Genomic DNA, 25,471 nt, shown 5'->3' with positions numbered 1-25,471 from the left:
CTGCTTCTGGTGCTACCACATTGACACCTTGTGGTGGACTCGGCCATCACGTTTTTTAAAAATCGTTATTGGTGTTATGTCTTAGGGATGTCAATTGCTGGACATTCCCTAGAGGCTTCCATTTGGCTGTGGACAAATTCAAACACTAGAAGATCATAGAGCAAAGTGCAGAGGCTGACCTAAATCAGTGTCTTACAAATACCATCCCCAGTTGCTTATCAATTTCATAGAAGATGAACAGAAATAACCTCTCGAGAATATTTTTATTACTTTCTTACTGATGTAGAAAATTGGATTCTCTGCCCCCTTTTTTCCATAATATTGTTTATTTGACTTCAGCTTAAATTGAGATTCACCTTTTTTCACCTTCTGCAAGGCTTAAACATGACCTAAGGAAGATGCTCTGAAGATTTAAAGATCTTCCATCTGCTTCTTTAAGTGAAGCCAGGGCTCCAAATCCACCACATGTCATACATTACGTTATGAACAAAGGGATATGAAGTTCTCCGAGAATGTTTCCCTGCTGGAAATAACGTTTTTACAAGCTTCTGTATTCACTTCAGCCTCTTCCTAACAGGACCTCCTGTGGGGAGAACTCAGTATTTCTCATTCTGATGATGGTTTTGAGTAACACTTATAATTGTCTGCCAATGGCTGTGTATATTTTGGCAATAACAAATCATAGTCAAGTTTGCTTCCCTGCTAAAAATTTCCTTAGCACCACTTTTGGAGCAGTGGGGGGGATGGACTGCAACCTTAGCCAGGGCATCATGGCATTTCTTATGATTTTGGTTTCCCTGTAGCTGGAGAATGTGGTTTTATTTATGAGGTGCATTTTGCCATTTACCATTTCAAGTACTAAGAGCCATCACATTCCTCTGGGATTCTCCTGCTGCCCCCTTTGGCACACCTTGCTTGTTCTTTAGTCCTCTTAGGTAGTTCTGGTCTCTGCACAGCTCTCCTCCTGACCATGTCAGGAGAACTTCAATTCCTGTAGTAAAATGAAATCTAATCTGGAAACCAAATCAACAGATGGTGAACTTATCTTTGTCTTGACTTTGTGTTCAGTGCTGTAGCTCATTTGGTTACTACAGTTGATGCTTCTTATTTAGCACTTTATTCAGTTGTTTGGACTCTCTGCAGATATTAAATTACGGATTCTAAATTCAGCAAGCTGAGAGCCACAGGAGAGCTGGGCCTGCTTTGCTCAGTCTTGCAAGTGTGTGGATGGGTGACAGATACCTTTTTCAGTGTTACTTTGCACAGCAGCTCCTTTCCAAGGTTCATCCTACCATATGTGACATTCAGTACTTGCTTCTTCAAGCTCTACCATTCATTAATTGCATTTAAATTTTTTTGTTCTTTTCTTGAGAAAATCTACCTGTTTGTCCAGGTAGATTTTAATGTTTCTTATTCCATTCCTGTTTTGCTGCCTGCTCCTAGTTTATGTTTTTCTTCTTTCATTAAGTGTGCTGATGCCCATTTGTCTTTTGTGTGGAACCACTAGTGTCAGTAATTCCCTTCAATGCCCAAACCAGGGAATGGTAGGTGAAGGAGGAATGTGGCTTTTACATAAAGATTTAAGGTAGTTGAGAGCACATGGTGGCTGAGTTTCTTTGAGCAACCCCTTTGATCCACAGAATAAAAAGGGAAGAGAGAAGAAGAGAAGAGGAAAGAGAAAAGAGAAAGCTGCATGAAGCCAGCACAAGCACCTGTGAATGTAACTTTGTTTCCTTCCCCAAACAGCTTTTGCTTTAAGGTGTAATGGGAAAACAGCCTGAACATGTTGCATCTCTGCCAGGCCAAACCCATCTCTGTCATGGTTTTAATAGCAACAACAAAATCCAGATCAAGCAATATAAATAAAAAAGGTTAAAAGGAAAAGAAACCCCTAAAAATCCCTTCATCTGGAGGGTGGAGGGAAAGGGAGACACAAGATGCTATCTGGGCTTGAGCGGGAGGAGTATGTGGGACAGCAAGGCAGGAGGTCAGCATGCAGGGGGGGAGCAGGGAATTGAAGGGAGCACAAAGCAGGAGTTGGGGTGGCAGTGTCTGGAAGCGTGGAGTTTTGTGGAGGGCGAGGGATTGGCATGGCAAGGTGTTTTCTAACTTGTGTCCTACTCCATAAAGGGAGCCCGACAAGAATGGGAGAAGAAAGAGAAGATGAGGAAACAGTTTGACTCAGGGAAAGAGGAGGAGTTCCAGTGTGGTTAGGGTGAACAATCCTGATGCCACTATTCATTGGCAGACGCACATCATCCAATTTCTTGACTCCTCAAAGCCCTGCCAGCCCTGCAGCATTGTCCTGACTCTCTGGCTCCCTGCCTTGCCTGTGCTGTTCCCACAAATCGCTGTGTTCACGTGCTGCTCTGCTCCTCTTGCATGTCTGCTTGGATTGCATTTGCCAAGTCAGCACATCAGCACATCTCACTAAAGAGCTCCTCTGAGCCTGCTGCAACACTTCAAGGCAGTGAGCCCAGCTGGGGGTGGAGAAGGGATGTGGCTAAAACACTATAAAAAAATCCCTTTGCTATCAATTGCAAGTCATGGCACTTTCTCAATAATGTTAATGGTGCTCTAATATTAAACTCTTCTCAAGAGTTCAAAGCATCCCAGTCCCACCAGTGCATGGGAGGTAGATCCTACAGCAGTCTTGTGTATCCATGAGTGGGTGCCGAGGTCTGTCAGGTTTGGTGAAGCACAGGCCTCGTTCTTCCCTAGCAGTCCAACATTTTTTAAGGAGGAGAGAAGTCATGTTCTATTTAGTTTTTGTGATTAGTTCAAATGTTTGCTTACAAATTGCACCAGCTCTTATGGGAACTGAGTTAAAATATTATCAAAACTTCCCAGAATAATTGGCAAATACAAGTGTTTGATACCCAGCAAGATTATCTACTTTATAGAGTGTTCCATGGCATTCATTCTTATGGTACCTCAGCTCACCACATCAGTGGGCTTGTCATCCATGTTCTGTGAAGGAGAGATTTCTGTATGTAAGGAGAGGTGGAGGGAGGTACTGTGAGCTGCCCAGGACTGCATGGGGTGCAAGGACCACCCTCTTTCCCCCTTCTTATGCTGAGGAGCTGTTGCAGGGGTGACCCAAGAGTTTTCAGTGAAATATTTGTGTATAGTTTTCCTAGCCCCTTGCAAAGGAGGGTATCTGTGGCTTTCTGACTTTTTGGGAAGGGATGAGTGTAAAGAAAGGAAGAGGATTCTCTTTTCTGACCTTTTTTTTTTAATCTTAAAATGAACTTGGCAACTCTGTAAATCTCCCTTGGGAAAGCAGCCCATCTATTGGAAGACTGCTCCCAGTGCTTCCAGCTTCTTCTAAAAGAGGCTTGACAACCAAAAAGCAAAGAACATCAAGGGCTTTCTGAGCCTGTTAAGATTTATGGGTTCATTTTCAATTTGGCAGCGAGAGCTGGCCTCAAATGCATCTCAGCAGAGATACCAAATAGCAACAGCCTCTTGAGCTGCCTGGGCTTTCTGTTTGCAGCCCCTTCCCTTGCTCCAGGGGCTGACAAAGGCAAATGGAAATCCCTGCTTTGGAAAGTGCAAAAGGCCTGCAGCAGTAACTCCTGAGCCCCATGTGCTTGTGCTGTGGTGGAACAGGGAAAAAGTCCCTGCTTTCTGAGGGCTCCTGGCCAGCAGCAGAGTTCTTCTCAAGCAGTGACACAGTGCTGCCGCTGAGCTGCCCTGCCAGCAAAATCTCCATGAGAAAAAACCCTCTGGTGAGCACAAGAGCCAAGAGAAATCAAGTTGTGCTTAGCACCAAAGTCTGATTTATTTTCTCAGACACTTTCTCAGCAGAGTGCACATTCTATGTATTTTACAAAAAGATTCCTCAGTAAATATGACAGAAATGAAAAGAAAAAAAATTGTTATGCATCGAGAGGATTTTGAACAACCACCAAATTCCTGTGCATCCTCAGAGGAAAAAGAGAAAAGTTTATGCATGTCTCCAGCAAGCCAAGGGCACCATATAAAGGCAGTGTGCCAATTTTCCTATGGATTTTTAAATGCTTTGTGAATTGAAATATGTAACGTGCATGCCAGACATGAAAATTAATGTTGGCATGTACAGTTACATCCTGCTCCATTGCTGTGTGTGTGTTTTCTGAACGCTGCCATTTGGGACTTGCCTTGTTTGAGTGGGTGGAAGGTATTTTTCCACCCGGCATCACACTTTGTCTCCTCCAAGCGTGTGTGTGTGCAGCAGGAGCTGGGGAAGATGTGGCACAGGCTGCTGGGCAGGCTGCTGAGCCTGGCCCTGCGCAGGCACAATGCTGGCGTTTGATCTGTGAAATGCCCCCATTCCTTCAGTGTAGGTGTGGTGTGGGGGCTACTTCAGGGCAACTAACAATGGCTGTAGGACTCCAGTACTTTCCAAGGCATTTCATGGAGAATTCTTTCCACAGTTTTGTTTCAAGACAATTTCTAATCCTTATGTAATATGTAGTGGGTAAATTTATAAGCCATTCCCACAATCCGTAGGACATATGGAAAAAAAAGGTCATGTTCTGTGAACATAAGTCATACCTCCAAAATTCAAATTGCAATTTCTTGGAGCCAATCACATGAGCACAAGAAATTGAACAGATACAGTATACTGATTTTCTGAAGATTCTTCAAACACCATCACAAAAAAAACCAAAAAAAAACCAAAAAAACCCCAAACCAAACCAAAACAAACAAACAAAAAAAAAACCAAAAAAACCAAAAAAAAACCCAAAAACCAAAACGAGCTGGTGGTGGTTTCCAGAGGGAAACAGGTCAAACTATCACCACTTTCAGAAAATGCACCATGTGATAATGTCACTAGCGGTAAATTACTGCTACCTTTTTGAAAGCAACAGAATTCCAGCTTCTCAGTGAGGACCATGTTTAATTCCTGCCTGGAACTAAAAACTCTGCACTTCAGAGAAATAAGATACTGCAGGGTCAGGGAGTTTGAAAATCCCACCAGAATGTTGAACTATCAGTGCTAGGAGAACTGGGAAAAAAAGCAAACAAAACCTAAAACTAAACAAATCAAAACAAACCAACCTATGCAAACCCCAGAAAATAAACAAGACATTATTCAGAACAAAGTGTTGCAGATGAACATTTTATAATGTGTTAAAGCATTTTTAAAACATGTCATACTGACATACTCAAACTTTGGTATAGTGCCAAAAACCTTCAGGATCAACCTTAGTATTTGAACTATAACCTGAAGAATTCAGTGGAATAATGCAGAGATTAGCAGCTTTACAGCTTACTGAAAATCAAACCTGTCCTAACAGAACATAGTTGAAATGTTTACAGTCATAAATCAGCTGCATAATTGCATTATGGGGCCACATCTGGTAATTAAGGGTTAAGTCAACAACAGATTTCTTGTTCAATACAGGAGACACTTTCAAGGGTTATTTTTTGGTTTTTTTTCCTCTTTGGCATCATCTGGACTTCTGGGGTTTTTTAATTACCAACCCCGAGCCCTCAGTCCACACCAGGACTTGCATTGAAGATGACTTCCCTGATTTGACTTACATTGTGTGTCTCTTTTCTGAGAAATGTACCTATGGCTTCCTTCAGGTGCTCTGGTGCACCTCCAGCCCCTCTGCTGGTGGTTCTGTGTGTTCTCAGCACTGCTTTAGAAGCACAAGGTGTATCTTTGGAAGCTCACTGACAGCTGGTTGGGCCTGTATCAAGTAATAACAGGGACCCAAATCTGCCTTCTAGTCAGGAGCACAGCCTGTGCAGGGGGAACAGGGCAAATCATCTGTGCTGGCTGAGCAAGTAGTGACAGGGAGGTCATGGGAGAGCCCTTCACTGGGCACGGTTCTTTTACAGAAGTTGAACTATAGGTTAAGACTCTAAAAACATGTCCAGTGCTTCAGGGCATTAATGAAAATCTGTGCCATCCTGAATCCAGTCACTAGTGAGGTTCAAATGCTGACAGCCCTGTAAGCGTGAGCCCTCCTGTCCACTTTCAGGGGAGGTAGAATGCAATTCCACTGCAGGGGATGACAGCCTTTGCCTCGACTCGATGCCCTGTGCAACAAAGCTGATGCTTATACTCGTGTTCCTGGAGCAGCTGTAATCCTTGCCATAACGCCCCTAATAACACTTAGTTAAGCCTCAGAATGGCATCTTCTTGCCCTAGGACTTGTGCTTATTGGGAATGGTTTGCTCTGGAGGTTTCACAAGTTTCTGTGTCTTTGAATGGTTAAAGTCAAGCAGGCAATACCATAGAACCACAAAATGGTTTGGAAGGGACCTAAATGATCATCTAATTCCAATGCCCCTGCCATGGGCAGGGATACCTTTCACTAAACCAGATTGCTCAGAGCCCTGTCCAGCCTGTCCTTAAACACTTCCAGGGATGGGGCATCCACAGCTTCTCTGAGCAACCTGTTCCAGTGCCTCACCACCCTCACAATAAAGAATTTCATAGTAAAATCTAATCTAAACCTATCCCCTCTCAGTTTGAAGCCATCCACCTGTGTCTTGTCACTAGAGTTCCTGATTAAGTGTCCCTCTCCAGCTTCCCTTTAGGCTTCCTTCAGGTACTGGAAGGTTTCTATGAGGTCTCCATGCAACCTTCTCTTCTCCAGGCTGAACAGCCCTGACCTTCCCAGCCTGTCTTCATAGGGGATGCGCTCCAGTCCCCTTATCCTTGATATTGGGGTACAAAGTGGTGACCTGGCTCATCTCACTGTAAGGATAAGGGGAACACAGCTCCCTGTGTATGTTTACTTGCTGGGCAGAGGGAGGCCTTGCAGCTGGGGTGGGCCAGTAATCCCTGTAAGAGGCACTGGGGTACACATGGGCTTCCTGGAATAAGCCCATTCCGTTGCTGGAATCTAGCTGAAAGGGCTGCCCTGGGGGCTGGCTGGGGAAACAGTGGTGCTGCTGCTGCTGGTGCTCGCTGTACAGGGGAAACCTGTCAGGGGACAGAGTTGTGGGCTGCAGCAAAACAGGGTGCTGGGGCTCCAGGGCCTGTTTGTGCTGAGCACCCTGGGGGATGCGATGGCTCCTGTGACCTGTTCCGTGCACACCACGGCACTCCTGAGCCCAGCTGTGCTCTGAGCACATCCCACCCCATGCAGGTGGGAGCACCCTTTGCTGGAAAGGGCACCTGGGAGAGCTGGTGTGGTCCAAGCTCTGAGGGTGATTAAGTGAGAACAGCTTGTCCCTGAGGTCAGCACAGTGGTGAGGGCTGTCCATGGCCCCCCTGTCCTGAGAGGTGCATAAGGACCAGTTGCAGCCGTAGGTGCCGTCGCTGATGGACACTGCTGACATCTTCTCCAGGAGCGGCGCCTGCTGCGGCAAGCGCTGCTCCAGCCCCAGGTCAGAGCCAGGACCGCCAGCCCAGGCAGGGGATGTCTGCTCAGGACAGCTCCCCTGGGACCTGCCTGGGTAGCAGGAAGGCCCAGAGCAGCCTCTGGCCTCTCGCAGAGTTTCTGTGCAGGCATCGCAGGGTGCAGGCTCTCTGGCCGTGTATGGGGAGCACTGACACCTCTCCTCCTCTTTCCCCAGGGTCAACGGGACCTTTGTTTTGGCCCTGAGCTCATCAGCAACTGAAAGCTGAGCTTGATGTGGTCTCTCTGGATGGTAAAATTTGCATTTATTGCCATAGGTGCATTTTTTACCTGAAAGAAAAAAAAAAAAATCAGACAGGAAGTTGTCACTAGCACCAACATCAATTAATGCACACATCACTTCTCCCCAGCACTGGGTGTGATGAACACAGAAAAAAGGGGAAGTACTTTTTTCAAATGCAGTACTGTTGACTCCAGATTTAAATACTGCTGATATAAATAGCAGGGTGAAGCAGCAGTGAAAGGAAGTTTCTGCTATTTTGGAAGTGTCTGATATTCATGTTTCAGTTCCTGCATTCGGTGGGCTGGGTGGGAGGCCTGTTGCTGCAAAAGGTTGCTTTAAAAAATGGCATAGGGATTTACATCTGAGAAACCTGCACTTTGCTAGGGGGCTGTTGGGAGGGGAAAGAAGGAAAGGGTTTGGATGGCAATTCCCAAGTGTTGCAGGACAATCCACTCCACAAAGTGAGAAGCGTGTGCAGGCAGGATGGTCAGCATGGCCATGGAAGCTGTGTGCAGGCAAGGATGGAGAAGCCAGAAACATCTACTGCCTTTTCTGAGGCTGAAGCCACTTAAGCAGGAGAACAAAAAAGCATCATACCTTTAAGCAACCCCAACCCAAGTCCCTACCACACAAAGCAGGACAGCACGTGGCAGTGGTCCTTAGCCGAGGGACAGCACTGCTGGGAAGCAGGGGGCAGTTCACTGCATGGGGAGAAACCAACCATAGGGGCAAGGCTGCCATTTTTTTTCAGGAAGCACTGGCTTTTTGCTGAGGAAGTTATTAAGGGTGGGTCCGTGCCGGCCTAATGGATCATCAGGAGGCATAAACCTGGAAAAGTAAAAAAAAGTCACGGATATAAGCACATGTCTGTGCACACTGGATGTCTCAGTGAAGTGCCTTTCCCCTGCACACCTCAGGCATTAGGAAACTCAGGAGAAACGTTGGTATGAACAGACTGAGGAGCACTCAGCTCAGCCTCTCAGACGTGGTGCAAGTGCTTTAGTGAAAACCCTCCCTCCAACAGGGATGGTGAAGGGCCAGAGAGACAAGCTTCTTGTGATTGCAGAAACACAGGGAAAAGTCATGTTTTGTTGTGTAGGGGAACTAAGAATACTACCTGCCAGCCTCCTCTCATGGATTTAATTCTGCTTCTTACAGGAAATAGAAACTGGAAGATAGCAACCCTTGGTTTAATATCACAAATTGGACTGGAAAGAAGGAAAGCTGGTCACTAATGCTGCCATTCAAGTAGAAAAGTTCGTAGAAGAGTGACATGGGAGGTTTTAAGACCACAGCTGAGGGAGTAGGAACTCAAGAAATGAGATAAGAAAAGCTGCAGTAAATTCCTTGCATGAAAAGGCTCATGTATTCTGCTACTGGTGGGAGGTACTCTGATGCTGGAGCTGACTTGGCCCATAACGTTTAAATTCTAGATTCTCTAGCACCATCCATCTCTTACCTGTTACTGACAAAAGAGTACATGAGCAGTCGTTGCTCAATGAACCATTTCCACTCGGGGTTTTCATTCTGCAGATCCCGGTAGTGGTCATTGGAAACAATGACTCCGTCCTTCTCATAAGCAACTTTCACTATGTAGCGATCATCGTAGCAAACCACCCTCTTGCCTTTCACTTTCCGGGAGGGTGTGTAGACCAGGATAGATTGCTTTTCAAGCTCTTCAAGAATGTGCTGATCTGGTTGGGTGGTTGGCAGAAGTAGGCAAGGGAAAAAAAAAAAAAAAGAACTAATTAATTAAAAATGACCAGCTCTCAATCATCTGCTACAAACCTACAGGAATCTAAAGATATTTTAGCACTTCAGGAAACTCACAGTGGTGCAATTTTCAGATGCAGTGATATCTGGTGGTTATTCAGCAAATTGAAAATTAGGTCTTTTAGAAAAACATCAACTTGTAAATTTTGAGACACCCTTTTTTGATTTTTAAGTCTTATCTGCAAAAGAATCCCTGGAATTCTACACCACAGTCTGATACTGAATCCCTGCAGTGCCCCTTTTACCCTGCTAGATGCTAGAAGGCTCAGAACCAGCCCTGACATAAGCTTTACCGGAGATAAAATGTGTGTGATAAAATACATAAATAAACTTCTTCTGCTGCTGTTGAGGACACTCTGACCTCTTGCCATTCCTCCTCTGCAGGAAGGTGGATCTGCCTCCTCTGCAGACACCAAGCTGCTGGCACAGATCTCACAGATCTATTTCCAGAAAAACTCCCCTCCACAGACTTCTGCTGATGCATTTTCTTCTCCTGGAAGGGGAGCCCGTGCACCCTCTGCGTTGGGTAGCCAGCTAACAGATAATAGTCATGCAATAATGAACATCACTGTTTCCTGGAGGGCCTCAAAAGCTCTGTAGGCTCACTGCAAGCTGACAAACTCCTTCTTTAACTCAGCTGGCAGCACCTGCTGCTTGTTAAGCAGAAGGTTCAAAGCAGTGTAACAAAGCCTTGTGAGCAATTTTAGCTGCTAGCCAGGAGCACTGAATGGGGCAACGAATTAATGACTCATTTAAGTGAGGGAAGTCTGATGCACGACTTGCACTCTGCTTGTCTTTACGGGAAAAAACTGTACTGGGTTCTTCACAGCCCCTGTCTCCAAACTGCACCTGATGGCTGCCAAATTATGCCCAGGATGGTGACCTACCTGCAATGGGGCTCTCTTGTCGAGGGGGCTCCTTTCTCCAGAGCGGGACAAAAACCTTGATGTAAGTGTGCCCCCTCTCTCGAAACCAATCCACTGCCAGCTGGATCCCCCAGCAGGAAAATACCTCTTTGTTTCCATGACTATAAGAAAAAGAGAGGATGATGAGGAAAGGCTTTTATGAAGCTTGGAGTTCTCTTTAACTGAGCCAGTAATGAAAAGGCAAAATAAACAGCTTTTGTGTCATTCACCAGTTTTCAAGAAAACAACCTGGCACGGTGTCCTGGTGGGACAAATCCAAACACCTCTTCCAGTACAGCTGAAAAGATTTATCTGAAACAGTTTGGATACTTAAAAACAGAGGTATCCTATCCCCCATTTCTGTGACCCAAGCCTTTTCCTTCCATCTGTATCTGGATGGACTTAAGTACAAGCAAGACCTTAGGCCCTGTCAAACCCTTTACACACCTTGTCTGAAAAAGGTTAGGGGAGTGAGAGTTTCTTCCTGCACAAGCAGAAACCCATGAGGCTCTCCTGTGAGAAACAAAATGTGGGAATTTTCTTCTGTGGTAACAGGGCTGTTAGAGATTTTTATGGCTGAAGTGGCTGCAGGTGTGATCACAGGGCACTCCACTGGTGATCTTTTTTAGAAACATGAGAACATGTGGGGGAAGGAAAACTGTAAGAGGCAGGATGGGAAATATGAAGAACCTAACCCAGGACACCAAAAAAGGGACAAGACATCAGTGGGCATGGCCACAGGCACCTCAGACCCACTTTTATCTTGCCCTAGTTGGTGGATATTTTCTTCATTGCACAGAGAGATAGGAAAGCCGTTAAGACAAGTGTTTTAGAGGTGCCAGCAAGGTGGGTTCCAAACAATTCAAAATGTAGCATAAGGCCGGAAATAACCTCAAGGAAAACAACTAGGGGTGACATCCCTCTAAATTTCTCGCCTTCCCTGAAAATTCCTACTGCTTGGCATTCACTAATCTAAAATTTGACTACAGTGCAGTGCACGTGTAAAGGAAGGCCATTTGTTAACTACCTCGGCACAAGAAAACGAAAATAAACTGTACACCAAGTCCTAAATGGATAAACACCCTCACAGTATTGACAGAATGCTCAGCCTTCTACTTTGACCTTCCTGCATAATATTGCCAGTCTCACTTAGGCTTTCACCTCTGCAAAAAACCCTTGTGAATGACTCTCTTGGCTGCTATACCAACCTGCAGTCACAGACCAGTCAAGGACAATGCCACAGTCTTCAATGAGTCTCCCACCACCACATCCCAGGGATCCATCTCTAGGTTCTGCCTACACCAGCCTCATAACCAAAGCTCCATTTTACAGCCATTAAAAGTTTCTGTCCTGAAATGGTGACCACAAATAAAAAATAGCACCATTTGGTGGAAGAAACCTGGTTGCCTATTAAGAGGTATCAAGGCAATAGGAAGTCATATAAAACCCTTAGCAATAATAAATGGTCTGAAGTGCTTGACATACCTAATCTCCATTTTAGAACAGCTGTTTTGTTTGGTTTTCAAGAATAGGATCTACCCAGGATACTCATAACATCACCTGGACAGGTGAATTAGAAATTTGAGTGACTTTTTCAGATAACTGCCTTTAAAAGGCAGTCCAGGTACAACTTTGATGCCGTGACTCAAACATAAGTTCAGCAACAGTTTTCTTTAATACTGACTACTTGTATATGTAATCCTGTGAGCTTTAGGAAGGCAGTTCTAGGTGTACCCCACTGCAGAAAGTGAAGTACTCAAGCACAAGTGGGTTGGCCAAAAGGCTGAGTGGAACAAGCAAGATGAGGCACCTGGAGCTGTTCCTCAGCATTATCACTTAATCCAGCTACTGCCACACTGCCACATCCAGACCTGGGGGCCATCTGAACCAGTCTGACCACGTGTAGGGGGCTGTGGTGTCCCCACTGAACACCAGGGACTGCTGTGCAATGGAGCAGGGACCTCAGGGCTTTCCATCCTCCCTGAATGGGCACAGACTGGCTCCTGTCAGTCCCCTTTCCCACACAACCCTGAAATCCATGGACCATAACCCATCCATGATCTATCACAACTCAGTGCCATCTCTCCCTCCTGCCAGCAACAGGGTACACTGCACCTGGGTCACAGACCAGCAGGGCCCATCTCTCAGAAAATGAAGCAGAAATTTGGCATCTTTGCTACTCCAGCAGTTAATCCATCATTAGGACTCAGGAAGTCCTTTTTAAATTGTGCCATTCCAACTCCTTTCAGAGGAAGTTTAGGCAAACCAACTTCTTCTGAAAGCTGCAAATGGCTCCATCTCCACCTGGTCATGACACAGCATCAGCCACAGCTTTGCCAGAAAGGCCTAGGGAAAGGCCTCTGTAGCCACCACAGCTTTAAAAGTAGCTGTAAGTGCAAGCACTAGAGGAGATAGCAGCCTCTTTGGTGATGTGTATGCAGTGAATACGGTTACGACAGTTCCTTTTTCCTATTAACACAACTCCATTTATTTTTTCCACCAGCCTTGCTAAACTTCCCATGGACAGGCTGGCAGGCAGCTAAGTTTCTCATTGCATCTGATGGAAACACAAAGTGTGCTGAGATGTTTGCTGAATGAGACTGGCTGAAGGCAAGGTTATTTTCCATTCAGCTTCTCTGGGTGGGCTGATTGATGCTTGAAGACTGCCGACTCGCTTTATTACCCTGGGGCATCCATGCCCTTTTCAAAGCCTTGGGCCCTCAGTGCCAACTCTGAAATGCTCCAGAAACACCAATCCTAAGATACAAATACAAATGCTCGAGATATTTTTCTCCACACAGAAAACTGCCACTTGAAGCTCTAACTTCTTGATTGTTTAATCCCTAAACTGCTGCTTCTGCTGCACTTTTATGGTTGTTGGTGTTGATGATGATGGAATTTTCCCCAGCAAGGGAACCTAATATCCCTTTCCCCTGACATCTGCAAACAGTCCTTCTCTGCCTGATAGTAGCAAACCAGAAAAATTAAGGCAAGGATACTGAAAGCACTCACCAGGCCTACCCTGTTAGCCAAAGCAAATGCCACTCAGCACCACTTTGAAAGGCATCCAGGAGAGGAAAGCAGCTCCTTCCAGGCTGCACCCTTTCAGTACCAACTGAACTGACAAGCTCAACAGTCTCCTCCATCATCCACAAAGTTTTTATCAAGACAGAGGTTGGGACATCTGAGAAGAGCTGTAAAACCTTTGCCTTTCTGAAGCTCAAAGCTGCTGTGCCAAGAGAGCTGAGAACAGAGCACGAGGCCTGTCAGGAGTCATATTGACCCTGGCACAATGAAAGGGTGGGCGATCAGCTCTGCCACACTGCCTGAGTGGGTGCTCAGTTCTTTCGCAGAGGCAAGAAAGACACCCTGAGGAGGGGCTTGGGTGAAGAGGCAAAGCAGGGCAGGAGAGCCTAACACCTGGCTACTGAGCTCATGGCCGAGAGAATGCCAAGCAAGTTTGCTCTGTTGCGTATTTCCCACTCCTCCGGAGCTGCCTTGAGCAGGGAACCGTGGTTTCGGTTGGGATTTCTCCCTTCACCCACAAGATGGCATAATTTGCTTAGTCTCCAGTTGCTCTGGATCTGCTTGTCCACTTTTCTCTCTAACCAGAGGGGGTGTGGTCTCATCTCACCTCACAGGACTGCTGACTGAAGGAGGAAGCCTTCCTTTGCCCTGTCCCAGCCTGCAGGGATGGGCTTGGCCCTGCTGAGTGGACAGGGAAGTTAACAGAGAAATGGATAGCCATTTCCTGGACTCTTTACTCCACATTGCCTGGATAAACAGAGGCCAACCCACTGCTGTCTTTGGACATCCCATCCACAGGGACATGCCAGGCTCCCCATCTGTAAGAGTGCTTTCACAGTGCCGGGGCACTGCTCAGGAAATGTAATTGACCAGGATGTGACATTTCCCAGAAGCAGAATGACTAAGGAGGAAATGAATCTATTCAATACAAGTCAACTATCAATTCCCTGATATTTCCCTAAAACGGAAGCCAAATCGAAAACCAACAAAAATTATACAAGCTGGGAACATTTTTGGGGTTTACTTGCAAGTCAAAGTGGTACAACTGTGATATTGTTAGGAACCACAGTCACCTGACTTTATTTCCCCTCTCCTTCTTAGATTAGTTGGGTGGTCTGTCTCTCTATTAATCAGATTTTCCTGGAAACATCTCAGCATATCGGTTTGGAAATTCTAGGTGCCCATTTGAAAAGGGGGAGTAATTTAACGGTGAGCTCAAAGGGAGAGACACTGCCACAAACAGTAGTGGTTGGACAGAGGTTGCCTTATAAAAAGTCAGAATGCAGAGAGAGCCAGTAACTGCATGTGATGTGCATATTCCTGGACATCAAGAGAGCAGGTCCTTAGAAGCTGTGCATCAGCCAAAGAACAGGAATAACCAATTGTTCATACATCAGATGCATCAACGCACCTGAAGGAAAAACACACTTCAAGCCATCAGTTTTAAAAAATTCAAAAGCCTCAGAGGAAGAGAGATGCCTTTCAGGAGCTTACCTCATTGCAACATTGCTGCCATCGATCACAATGGGTCTCAAGCAATTGGAAGCATCACTTTCATCTTCTCCAAGCCACTTCAGCCCCGGTGTGGTGCTACATGATCCACGGGCAACCAGCCTTAGCTGGGAAGGCTGAGCCTGGTTCTCCAGAGCTTGAGGTTTGCTCCCCATCCGAATCAGCTCTTTCAGCACATCATCCTCCAGGGCCTCTTGGCCCAGGTTCTCCAGCACTTTGCAGATGTCCTGCTTACCATAGCCCAGCTTGCAGAAAAAATCCAGCTTGCTCTGCTGCACTTCCACCCCTGCTGCAGAAACTTTTCTGGAGCGTGGTGGCACCACTTTGCTAGAAATTGAACTGGCCAGTGCCATTTTAGCACACATTTACGTTCCTTTAAACTCAGTGCTCCTGTCTTCTCAGCTGTGTCCCACAGGCATCAGCTTCTGGGAGGGAAAGATTAGAAATAACAAAACACAACCATTGAGGAAGAATACGCAATCTCTCAGCAGAGACCACCAGATCAGCTGTCTTCTCTCTGAGGAGACTATACAATCTTCTCTCAGCATTAAAGCATTTTTCTGGTCTGCTCTTAATTATAAAAGCACCAGCGTGTCCCATGCAATGTTCGTCACTCTCCAAGGTGTCACCTTACTTGGAGAGCAGCGCCAGGCTGCCTGTATGCAGACAGGCTGCATGCGTGAGTTGGTTCTTCAGACTTATCTCACAGGAAATGACACAAAGGGGATTTTCAACTTGCTCTGTGGTTTGTCAGCCCGAGATAAATATCTGTCAAATTCTACTGGATGGGCTCAGATGCCATAGCAACTTAACAAGTATAGCAAATTTCATCCAGTGATTTAAGGAAACATGCTGTTTGCAAAGTATCTGGAAACTCAGATTTTTTTTATAGTTTTTTTTTCCTGCTATGTGTCTGTCTGTGTCTGCGCAGACATAAATTCTGAAATTCTGTCACTCATCAGTTCTGATGACGCCTGACTACTCTTTTCCTGTTACTTGCTATTTCAGTGAGGGCTTTGATGTTCAGAGAAGCAGCTTGTTTTTTTGAAAGCCATCAGGACGGTGCTTGGAAGCAGGTGATCCAGAAAGCGGTTTCAATTTCACTTACGTTTATTGTCAAGAGAAACTGGTAATTCAGAAATGAGTGTGCCAAAGTAGCAAAAAGCTACTTCATATTCTCCAGAACTGCACCACGTAAATTTCTGGTCTACCCGGTGAATGAAGGTGATGGGCAGCATAGTCAGGGATACCCAGAGCTGCTTCAGCCCAACAAGCATGACACAGAGGAGCATACACGGTGACCACTCATCTATCAAGCCAAACACCTTCAGTCACCATTGGCTTGCTTGCACTGAAGCATCTCTTGCCACATTTCTGCAGTAATTGGTGCTACCTGGTTAAAAGCTGAGGCTGGTTCTTCTACCCACGTGTGGAATGTAAGGGTGGCCCTCTTCCCTTTGCTGATTGCAGTCAGATGCAGAATTAACTGACCAAACAACCACCTCCATGCTGAGCCCAGAGCCAGAACCACATCCCACACACCAGCTCCCCTTCCTGGTCTGCCAGCCACTCCCTGCCCAGCAGTGGGCCACCCCAGGAGCCAGAAGCTGAAACCTTGGGGAAGAAGGCATGGAGGTACTGGAAAGAAGGAGCTGGGAGAGGATTCAGAGTGAAGCTCCTCCCTAAGGCATAAGAGCCGCCTCAGGCCGTGAGGAAGATATCCATGCTGGGTTCAGTTCAATCAAAACTGATTGGTTCAGCACGAATGCATGATAGTTATAACCTCATAAAATTTTGACCTTTACTTCTCTGTGTAGCTTTACACATTTCAAGTATTCTGTGGAACAAATCTGGCTCTCAGTTAAAGGTGACAAACAGCATCAATAAAATAAAAAATACCTTAAATATATAATAATTTTAAGGGCAAAGCAGTTACTGAGTGTATTTTTCCATCTAAACGAAAGCATTGCTTATTTTAGTCAGTGACAGTTTTTCCTTACAGAACACTCTGTAACAATTTTTGCATTTGTTTTTAATTCATTGTCTAAAGATGAAAATTTTCATTACTGAAATGATTTCTCATCTTTGAAACAGCTACTCTCCGAGCTGAAATATGTTGATGTAACCAAATAAAGCAGAAGCAGTCACATCTGGGCCAGCAGCACAGTAAAACCTGCTTCCAGGTGTGAGGTCAGTGGCTCCAAACACTTCATGTGTACTACTTGATTTTTTAAAAAATGCCTACATTACTTTAATAAATTATTGTTAATTGAAAACTTTTGTTAGTATCTATCTCCAGGTTGAAAAGAAAATATTTAACACATATTTTAATAGCCATTACTATTATTTTCACTGTACTTCTGTCCACTCTGATGCTCCTTCCGAGGCAGCACCAAGCCTGTGGTCCATGTCTGCCCCCTTTGCTTCCTTTTGCAAAGCTTGGTCCTTCTGCACAAGCAGTGAATCCTTTTGGCTTGCTAAGTATGGGAAAAGCTGAGCTCTGGATGGCTGCCTGAGGTTGATGTGATGCAGTATCAGCCATCACCAGCAATATGGTAATCCTGCAAAGTTAACCACTGGATTTCTGCTGCAGCACGGCCAAACATTAAGAGTGGGTGATAGAGTCACTGCAGGGTTTTCACCACAGAGACCAATTTTGAAAAACTGAGATGGAAGCCTTGGTCACAGACAACACTGAGGTCACCCTTCTCAAGGCGGAATTAAAGAGCAATAAAATCCCTGGCTTACACATTCATAAACAGTCAGGAATGTGCCCAAGTTCAGCATGTCAGTTGGTTGCTTATAACCAGCACAAAAAGTGTATGACAAGAGGAGAAACTGTGCATCACAGAGTCCAGCTTTTGCTATCACAAACAGGTTGTGAAATTCCATTTATGAAGTTTATGGCCTTCATTTGCAAACTACTTAGATTTCCTCCTGCCACTTTCCTCCCTTCATCTCAGCAGATCCCACTGGAAGTTAGTTTTGTTTTCACTCCACTGAAAGCCAAACTCTTCTCATATCCCAGATAAATTTATCCATATATAATGGTATACCCATCCTATGTTCTAGCTTAAAAAACACTCTCTCTGTGGTGTTGTGACCCCTCTCACACACACAGAAGAAATGGCTTCAGTCAGGTTTCCAAAACTCTCTTTCAACCTTAACATTTTAGAATGTTAGTTTTTTAATGAGTACTTTTGATCAAAAAAATCAAAAGACCTCTTATGGTTTTCTGCCTTTGGTATATTTTGACAGGTTTTTAAGATTAGAAAATTATAATTGAAAAAACTTTTCAAAAAATGTGGTGGTAACTACTACATCTTGAATGACTTCAAAGAACAATTTTTCCTTGTCCTTCCACCAGGTGTTTGCTCCACTTGCGACCAGTGAGAGCAGCACCTCCAGCAGCCTCAGGCCACAGAACCACAATAAGGACCAGCTTGACCCAGAGGGAATTAGGGCTCCTCAAAGGCCCCTCCCCAAAGCCCTGTTCTACCCAAGCAGAGGCAGAGGGGTCCAGCCCCAGACAGACCTGGCATTGGTTGAGGCAGAGCAGGTTTAGGTGTTCTCTGAAGTGCTTGTGTATGCTGAGCAGCACAAGCAGCACAGCTACAGCTCCCTGCCACCGCAGTGTTCCCCCTCACACCTCAGGGCTGGACCACTTCCTCCTCCTTCACCGCTGAGAATAATGCTGCAAACCACCTATGACTGACAGCCCATTTGAGCCCTGCCATGAGGTATTTCTCCAGAAGCAGATGGGCTACTCTGCCTTCAGAAAAATAAGAATTTTTATTTTCACAAACTAAATGTGAAGTGTTTTATGTGCGTTTAGATTCACATGAACTTTTCATAACAAGACTGGTCATTTGTTTTCTTGATGACTAAGAAAAGATTTGCCTTTTTCTTCCCTACCTTCACTAAAAATAGTAAAGCCAAACTTTGCTAAAAATAGTAAAGCCAAACTTCCCAGGGAGTGAGCTGTGCTCACAGGCAACCCACTTGCTCTGCACCTTACCTGGTCGTTGCTCTTTCTGTGCCCCAGCAGTGTTGTCCCACCATGCTCCAGCCAGAAGCTGGATTCAGAGCAGTACCAGGCTCACAAGGAAGTCACCAACTTGTATTTAAAGGTAAGGCTGATGTCAGCTGAGAGCAAATAAGTGCAGTGGGCAGAAGTAATTTTATAGGAAGGTTTTACTTCCTCATTTGGCTGGCCAAGCTCTCATATAACCATTGTTTGATAAACTTTTGCTTCATTTTCCAAAAGGAAAATAAAATAAGAGAGGTTTCCAACACATTTCCATTCTTAGTCACAGGCAAAGATTAGTCAAAACTCACTCCAGCAGGGATCCAGAACATTGGGCAGTGAGAACACAGCAGATGAATTCTGGGTCAAGTGAAAAGTTTTCCACCAGGGTTGCTGTACCAAGTTAGCATAGCCTCATTCCCGCGCATCTGGCAAATTCCTGGCCTTCAGGTATACACAGAAAAAAGTAATTTTAAAAAACAACATTTTGCTTAGCACCCAATATTGCAAAGCCTCATTCAAACACCTCCGTGTTTGAGGGAACCTGCTCTGGGACACTACAATGAAACATCAAAAACCAAACAACCCCTTGCAGCCTGCTGGTGCCTCAGCTGAAAGGCTGCTTCAGAGACACTCAGCCTGTCCACAGCAAAGACTGACAGGCACTTCTCCATGGCAGCCTGATGTTTTCTGCTTCTTCCTTACCTCATGGCAAAGAAATATGCCTCAAATCCAATTTTAGGCAGCAGGAAGGGTTGGAGGCTCAAGGAGGGGTTGACCTCTGGGACCATATGGATGCTTCAGACAGCTCTTGCAGATGCAGTGCCCTCTGCCCCGAGGGAGGGTTGGGGTGGCCCCACTGTGGAAGGAGACCACCTCTGCCATGGTCACAAGGCAACACACCACAGCAGGGCTGACCTTTCCCAGTCAGAAATCCCACTACTTGCATACTTTGTGGGAGGAAGCAGGGTGGCCAAACCCCTTGTAGTGGTACCCTGTTTAATCCAAAGACTGGTTGCTGGTTGCTGCAAGCCTCACCATTGCTTCCTGGATGTTTTCAGGTGACGATTATGCCTTTGCATCACACCCAGACTCCTGGAAATTCTTTGGGACCCAGGAAGCCCTGCTGCTGTGTCAAACAGTGCCCAGGCAGTCACAGGATAAAGGGGCAGCACACAGCCTCCTCTGTCCTACCTCTGGCACAACACTTCCTCTGATCCACTAAGCTCTGGCTGGGCAGGTTAATGCTACAGAAATAGGGGCATGCTCCTAAGATCACAACTAAAGGAACACGTGGGTTCCCTGCTGCCCAGAACGGCTGTGAGAGCAGAACAGCCACAACCTTTGACTCCTCACTCCTTGGACTCAGAATCACACAAAAAGTTGGAAAAGACCTTTGAGATCATCAAGTCCTACCTAAACTCCCAACATCCCTGGAGAGGAGGGATCTTTTCTGCTCCATTTAAGCTTTCACAACACCACACACCTCATCACAAGACCACCACGAAACAGTACTATTGGAAAGAGAAAGTTGCTGTATTATTTATAACCCAGGCAGGCAACAGAGGAAAACACACTACATTGTGCAGTGTCATTGCAACCCCTACTTGTCAGTAAAATGGGGTTTTTACTAAATAGGAACAAAACAGATCCTATAAAAAGAAAAGAGAAGTCAATTAGATAAGAGAATTTTAATTTCTGTTGAAATGACTAAGCCCGTCTACTGTAAAAAGCCATGAGCAAAAGCCTTCGACATCATTCAAATTGTAGGCAGACAATTAAGGCAAGACCCTTAGCCAATTCCTGAAACCTGTTAAAAGCCTTTACCAAGGTGATCCCCAGTTACCAGAGAAGACCATGAGAAATAAAAGAGCATATTTAACTTTTTAGATGGCCTCACACCCTTTCGCTCACCAGTGCAGACACACATTTGAGCACCCAAGGCTGTGGTTTCATAGATACTTCCTTTCTCTGCTGTGCTCCCTAGTGCTGACAAGCACGCTGAGTTTTCCCAGCACAAATTTACTGCTGCTCAAGCCCACTGTTATCTTCAAGAAGGGAAGAGCTGCAGTAGGAGTTTTCAGAAGGGAAGATCCCCCCACTAATGGATGTTCCAATGCTGAGCTGAGGACTGAGGACTTACTGGTTTGTGAAACAACTAGACCTTCACCAGAAAGAATCACTACTGACCTCAGAGTGGGGCAGCCTTGTTGTGGCAGCTCCTGGAGGCTACGGAGATGACCAAGCATGACTTTCAAGGAGGCTCCCTGTGCAAAACCACTTTCCTGACGGTTAAGACTTCTGCATGGAAAAAACATTCTCTTGAAACTGGCACTGTGGAACACCTCAGGTGTTTTGGTCTACACACTCCACTGAGGTATTTGCTTTGCTAAAGGAAACAGTCATTATTGCCTCAGCACAAGAGAAAAGCATTACCACCCTCTGCCTCATGTGAAAAGTTCACCTGCTGTGAATAACAAACAAGCATACATGCCCATAGTAACACAGTGAAAATCCTTTAGCCCCTAATCAGCAGAAGAAGGTCAGGATAAAAGCAAGTGCTAAATCAAATGTAGGTCTATTGCCAGCAATATTTTTAATAGTTCTGGAACTAATACATTCTCCATCCTGCCTCAAGTGAGAATATTTCCCTACTCCCTTCAGGAAGGCTTGGGTCAGACCCTCAAGCCAAGCTCTCAAAAGATACACTCCTGATTTTAACTATGGTTTTTTACACACTATTAGGCAAAATCTGGATGTCTACTGCCAGTGAAATTCTCTCCCTGTTGGAGACACTGAAAATCTTGACTTGGAGACAGGTGTTCACCCCAAAAGCCTACATCACTAACTTAGTAGGTCCTACTAGAGTACCACCAGCTCAGTTACTGACAAGCAATCCCATATTCAGACTGGCAAAAAGCCACTACCTTTAAAAGAGGTATGCTTGCCAAAATGACCACCTTTCCTGCTTCCCCAAAACTATGCTGCTGTAGCAAGCACTCCATCTGACCACAGAACAGGGAGAAAAAGACCAGGAAAACCAACTTCAGTAATGTAGACAATGGTAACTTCTTGGAAAATTTCAACCCCATCCATAAGGTCTGATGTAGCAGGATCCCTACTTGGTTTTGCCTAAAATACCTCTTTTTCCTTCTTTTATATAACAAGATACTGCTATGACTCAAGTTGTTTTCCACTGGGCTTAAAATAAAAAAGTACCTTTTACAATTAGAAAGTCCCAAAGTTTCAAGTTCAAAAGTTTACTGCCGTTGAGGTTAAGATTTCAGAAGGCTCCTGGAACTGTCTTTCAGCTTCAATGATTTATTGTAAGCCTGTGAGACCTAACCCTACATATGGTTTGCTGGTACCTTTTAACACAGCTACCACGTTTAACCAAGGTGATAACTGGCTTGCTCACTGAGAAAAAGCACATTCCACCAGACCAAGCATTTCACACAAAAATACAGCCATGTAGCCAGTATATACATAAATCTTACTGTAATTTAACATTTTTCAAATTGCTTGTGCTACCCCTGTATGCAACAAGTGATTGATAGAAAAGGAGAGACATTACCCATGCTCCAGGAAACTTACAAGCAAAACCTGTAATCCTGTTGTCAATAATGTACAAATTTTACATTAAAAAAATCAGGCTACAGGAAGGTGAGATGGACAAAGATAAGAGCAGCAAAAGAATCAGAAATTGTTCTAAGCTTCTTGAAAATTTTAAAACGCTTGTCCAAATAACTAATAGATGAGGGGAGGTGGGGGAAAGTTTGTTTTGTTTAGCTTTGTTTGTGTGGTTGTTAGGGTTGGGTGTTCTTTTGACAAGTGGAAGGAAGCAGGTACAGAGCATTACCTCCAGAGAATACAGGGTTACCATGACTGGGTTTGGGTAACTCCCAGCCTGCAACGCCAACCACTTGCGTACGTCATTTATGCTTCTTCTCCTGACTTGTGTGATGTCCATGGGATTAGAGAGAGATCTCTCTTGCAACCTACCCCTCTCCCACTTGCCTTTAGTGCTCTACAACCAGGTCCTATTCACAACATGGTTTTAGCCAAGTCCACTCCAGGTCTTGGACTCAAGCTCAAGAGATCTACAGAGAACTAAAGGAACTATAACACATGACATCAAAATAGGTCTCAAACTCACTCAAATCCATGAAACGAAACAGTTTAGAGTCTACATCATATTTTTAAGCTGTTGCAGGTAAAGGAAAACTCTGAGGAGCTGGTTTCTAAGCCTTCAACTAATGAACAAGGAGCTTAAATCATGAGGAGTCCCCCTTCAAACAGGCCTCAGCTATGTCACAGTGAGGAAGTTGATGTTTCTGCTACAACATTTTCAATGCTATTTTCAACATTAGAGAGGAAGGTGGGTTTTTTTGTTCTGTTTTTTAACTACCACAAGCATGAAAGGTCAATACTGAAACTGAGGCTGCTGATACAGCATTGACGAAAAGGAAATGACAGGGAAGTGTGAATTCTCATTAGATTAAAACAAGTCAACTCTTCGACTCCCAGATAATGAAGAGTCCTGTCCACTCCAACACCTCTGGCTGGACAGGAACAGCAGGAAATGTTTGTGGTTTCAGCTGACCATACAGCTTGTTCATGCAATTTCCAAAAGAACCACACAACTGTAATTTCTGATGACTGGAGCAGTAAATCCCATCTACCCCAGTGCTCGGCTGTCTGTGCATGTCCCAGGTGAACAGCAATCCCTCCAGAGTCAGCAGACTAACCAGCAGCCCTAAGATTTAGTACTTGCCTCCAAACTGGGAGTTTTTATGCTGTCATTTGATCGCCTATTAATATCACCGTATTTTTGAGCATCCACATCTGAAAGCTTCCTCTTAAAATAGAAACAGGTAATTTTGCCCATCTGAAGCAACAGTGGGTATTTTTAAAAGCACCAGGGCATACTGAAAATCAGAAACCTGAAACCTTTTGGATGCACTGATTTTTTAACCCTTTATTCTGAAGACTTTGGCCAACAATGCAAATGGACTATTTACTTCCATATACTACTCATTTAAACTTTCAGTTCTTAAGCATTTACCTGTTTCAAAGAAAACAAAAACCATTTCTGCTGCAGAAAAGTGAGCAATTCACCTGAAATAGGGTGTTTGTTGCTAAACATTGGTAAGTTTTGTATGTCCCACAGATGGTGGAGGGCTAGCTGAAGCCTAGGAATGGCTGCTGAAACTCCGTGATGTTACGTCACAACTCTCCAGTAAGAGGACCTGTGGTGTTCAGCAAGAATTCAGCATTCTCCCCAACTGGAAGCTTTTTTTTTGTTTGTTTCTATGACTGCCATTTCCTAAAGAAAGCAAGAACACAACTGCTTCACTATCTCCACACCCATGTCAAATCTGGCCAGTGCTTTCTGCAAGTTAGAAATGTCATGTAGAAAAGGAGGACAGCAGGACTGATAACAGTATGATAGTGCAAACTTTGTTTAACAGAGCAGGCCAAGAGGAAGAAGAGCTCAAGACAACCTACTGCCTCCGCAGCACTACTCCGAATGCACCATATCCTGACCTAGTACAGCTCCTTGGAATCTTATGCCCAGAATGAAGGCAGAAACATTCCTGAAAGGAACAGTGAGCAGTCCTCAGCCCCAGATTCCCTGAGACCTCCAGGAACAGGCCTCCTGGCTACCTCTCCTCTGGAACAGAAGGCTCTCGCTCAGACTCTGCAAAGATGGCACCAGCCCCTGCAGGGTCTCAGAGGGTTAGAAATGTTTTGCCAGAAGACAGTTATGGAAGCCCTGGATTTCTAGTTCCATACTTTGAAGGACATAAAAGTTAGAGATTCATCAAAAGGCAGCTTCCTAGACAAGTACACTTTATAGTCAAGTCCACTTTAAGTCTTGGACTCAAGCCAAAGACTATAGAGAACTAAAGGAACTGCAATGCATGACATCAAAATAGATATCAAACTTACTCAAATACACAGAAAACAATTTAGAATCTACATCACATTTTTAAGCTGTAAAGGAATCCAAAAGAAAACTGAGGAGCAGGTTTCTAAGCCTTCAACTAAAGAATAAAGACCCTAAAGCATGAGGAGTCCCCCTTCAAACAGGCCTCAGCTATGTCAAAGTGAAGAAGCTGATGTTTCTGCTGTGACATTTTCAATGTTATTCTCAACATTACAGAGGAAGGTGGGTTATTTTTGTTCTGTTTTCTAACTACCACAAGCACCAAAGATGTTGGACTCCAGCTTTGTTTTTAACAAAGCAAAGACAGAGCGGATGCTGCTAGAAAGTACATTCCTGTATTAAATATCCTCAGTATCCCCACTCAGCTTAGGTCTGGAGATTATGGTCATCTGGCCTGGCCTGCATAGTCAGAATTTTCTGCCATGGGCTGGTTTCAGCTGCTTTTGTTCCTTAATACCAGCCTTCCCAAAGAATCATCTTAATAAGAAGTTCTCTTTCTGCACAGTCCATTGAAATGCTCTAGCCAAGCACTGCTACTGGCACCCCAGGGTAGAGCAATTTGCAGCGATTCATCTTGAATTTTAGAATTAGCAGATCATGTTCCAATGAGGGGTATCAAGCTATAGAATCTTACTGCATATTGCAGTCAGACACTACAGCAAGTACTAGAAAAAAAACACTATCACA

The 25,471-nt window shown here is 44.8% G+C and overlaps 1 protein-coding gene across 1 annotated transcript; it reads right to left on the bottom strand.

The window, feature by feature from the left end:
* Positions 1-3,796: 3,796 nt before the first annotated feature.
* On the bottom strand, positions 3,797-16,696 carry ZC3H12D (zinc finger CCCH-type containing 12D). Its single transcript, XM_069010400.1, has 5 exons — positions 14,790-16,696; positions 10,251-10,390; positions 9,050-9,284; positions 8,312-8,418; positions 3,797-7,637 (listed from the first exon to the last, which is right to left on the bottom strand). The coding sequence occupies exons 1-5, from the start codon at positions 15,170-15,172 to the stop codon at positions 6,631-6,633; spliced, it is 1,872 nt and encodes a 623-aa protein (XP_068866501.1). The 5' UTR covers positions 15,173-16,696; the 3' UTR covers positions 3,797-6,630.
* Positions 16,697-25,471: the final 8,775 nt, after the last annotated feature.

This window comes from Aphelocoma coerulescens, chromosome 3, assembly GCF_041296385.1.
Source record: "Aphelocoma coerulescens isolate FSJ_1873_10779 chromosome 3, UR_Acoe_1.0, whole genome shotgun sequence".
Taxonomy (NCBI): Eukaryota; Metazoa; Chordata; class Aves; order Passeriformes; family Corvidae; genus Aphelocoma; species Aphelocoma coerulescens.
Note: the sequence above shows the minus strand (reverse complement) of the source record. Positions and strands in the feature narration are given on the sequence as shown.

Bases quoted from the DNA above. Each gene is read 5' to 3' on its own strand.
- ZC3H12D (XM_069010400.1), bottom strand. From the start codon at position 15,172: ATGTGTGCTAAAATGGCACTGGCCAGTTCAATTTCTAGCAAAGTGGTG. The intron at 8,419-9,049 runs GTAAGAGATGGA...TTACTTTTCCAG, and splicing joins TACTCTTTTGTCAGTAACAG to GTTTATGCCTCCTGATGATC. The intron at 7,638-8,311 runs GTTGGTTTCTCC...TTTTTCTTTCAG, and splicing joins ATGGCAGCCTTGCCCCTATG to GTAAAAAATGCACCTATGGC.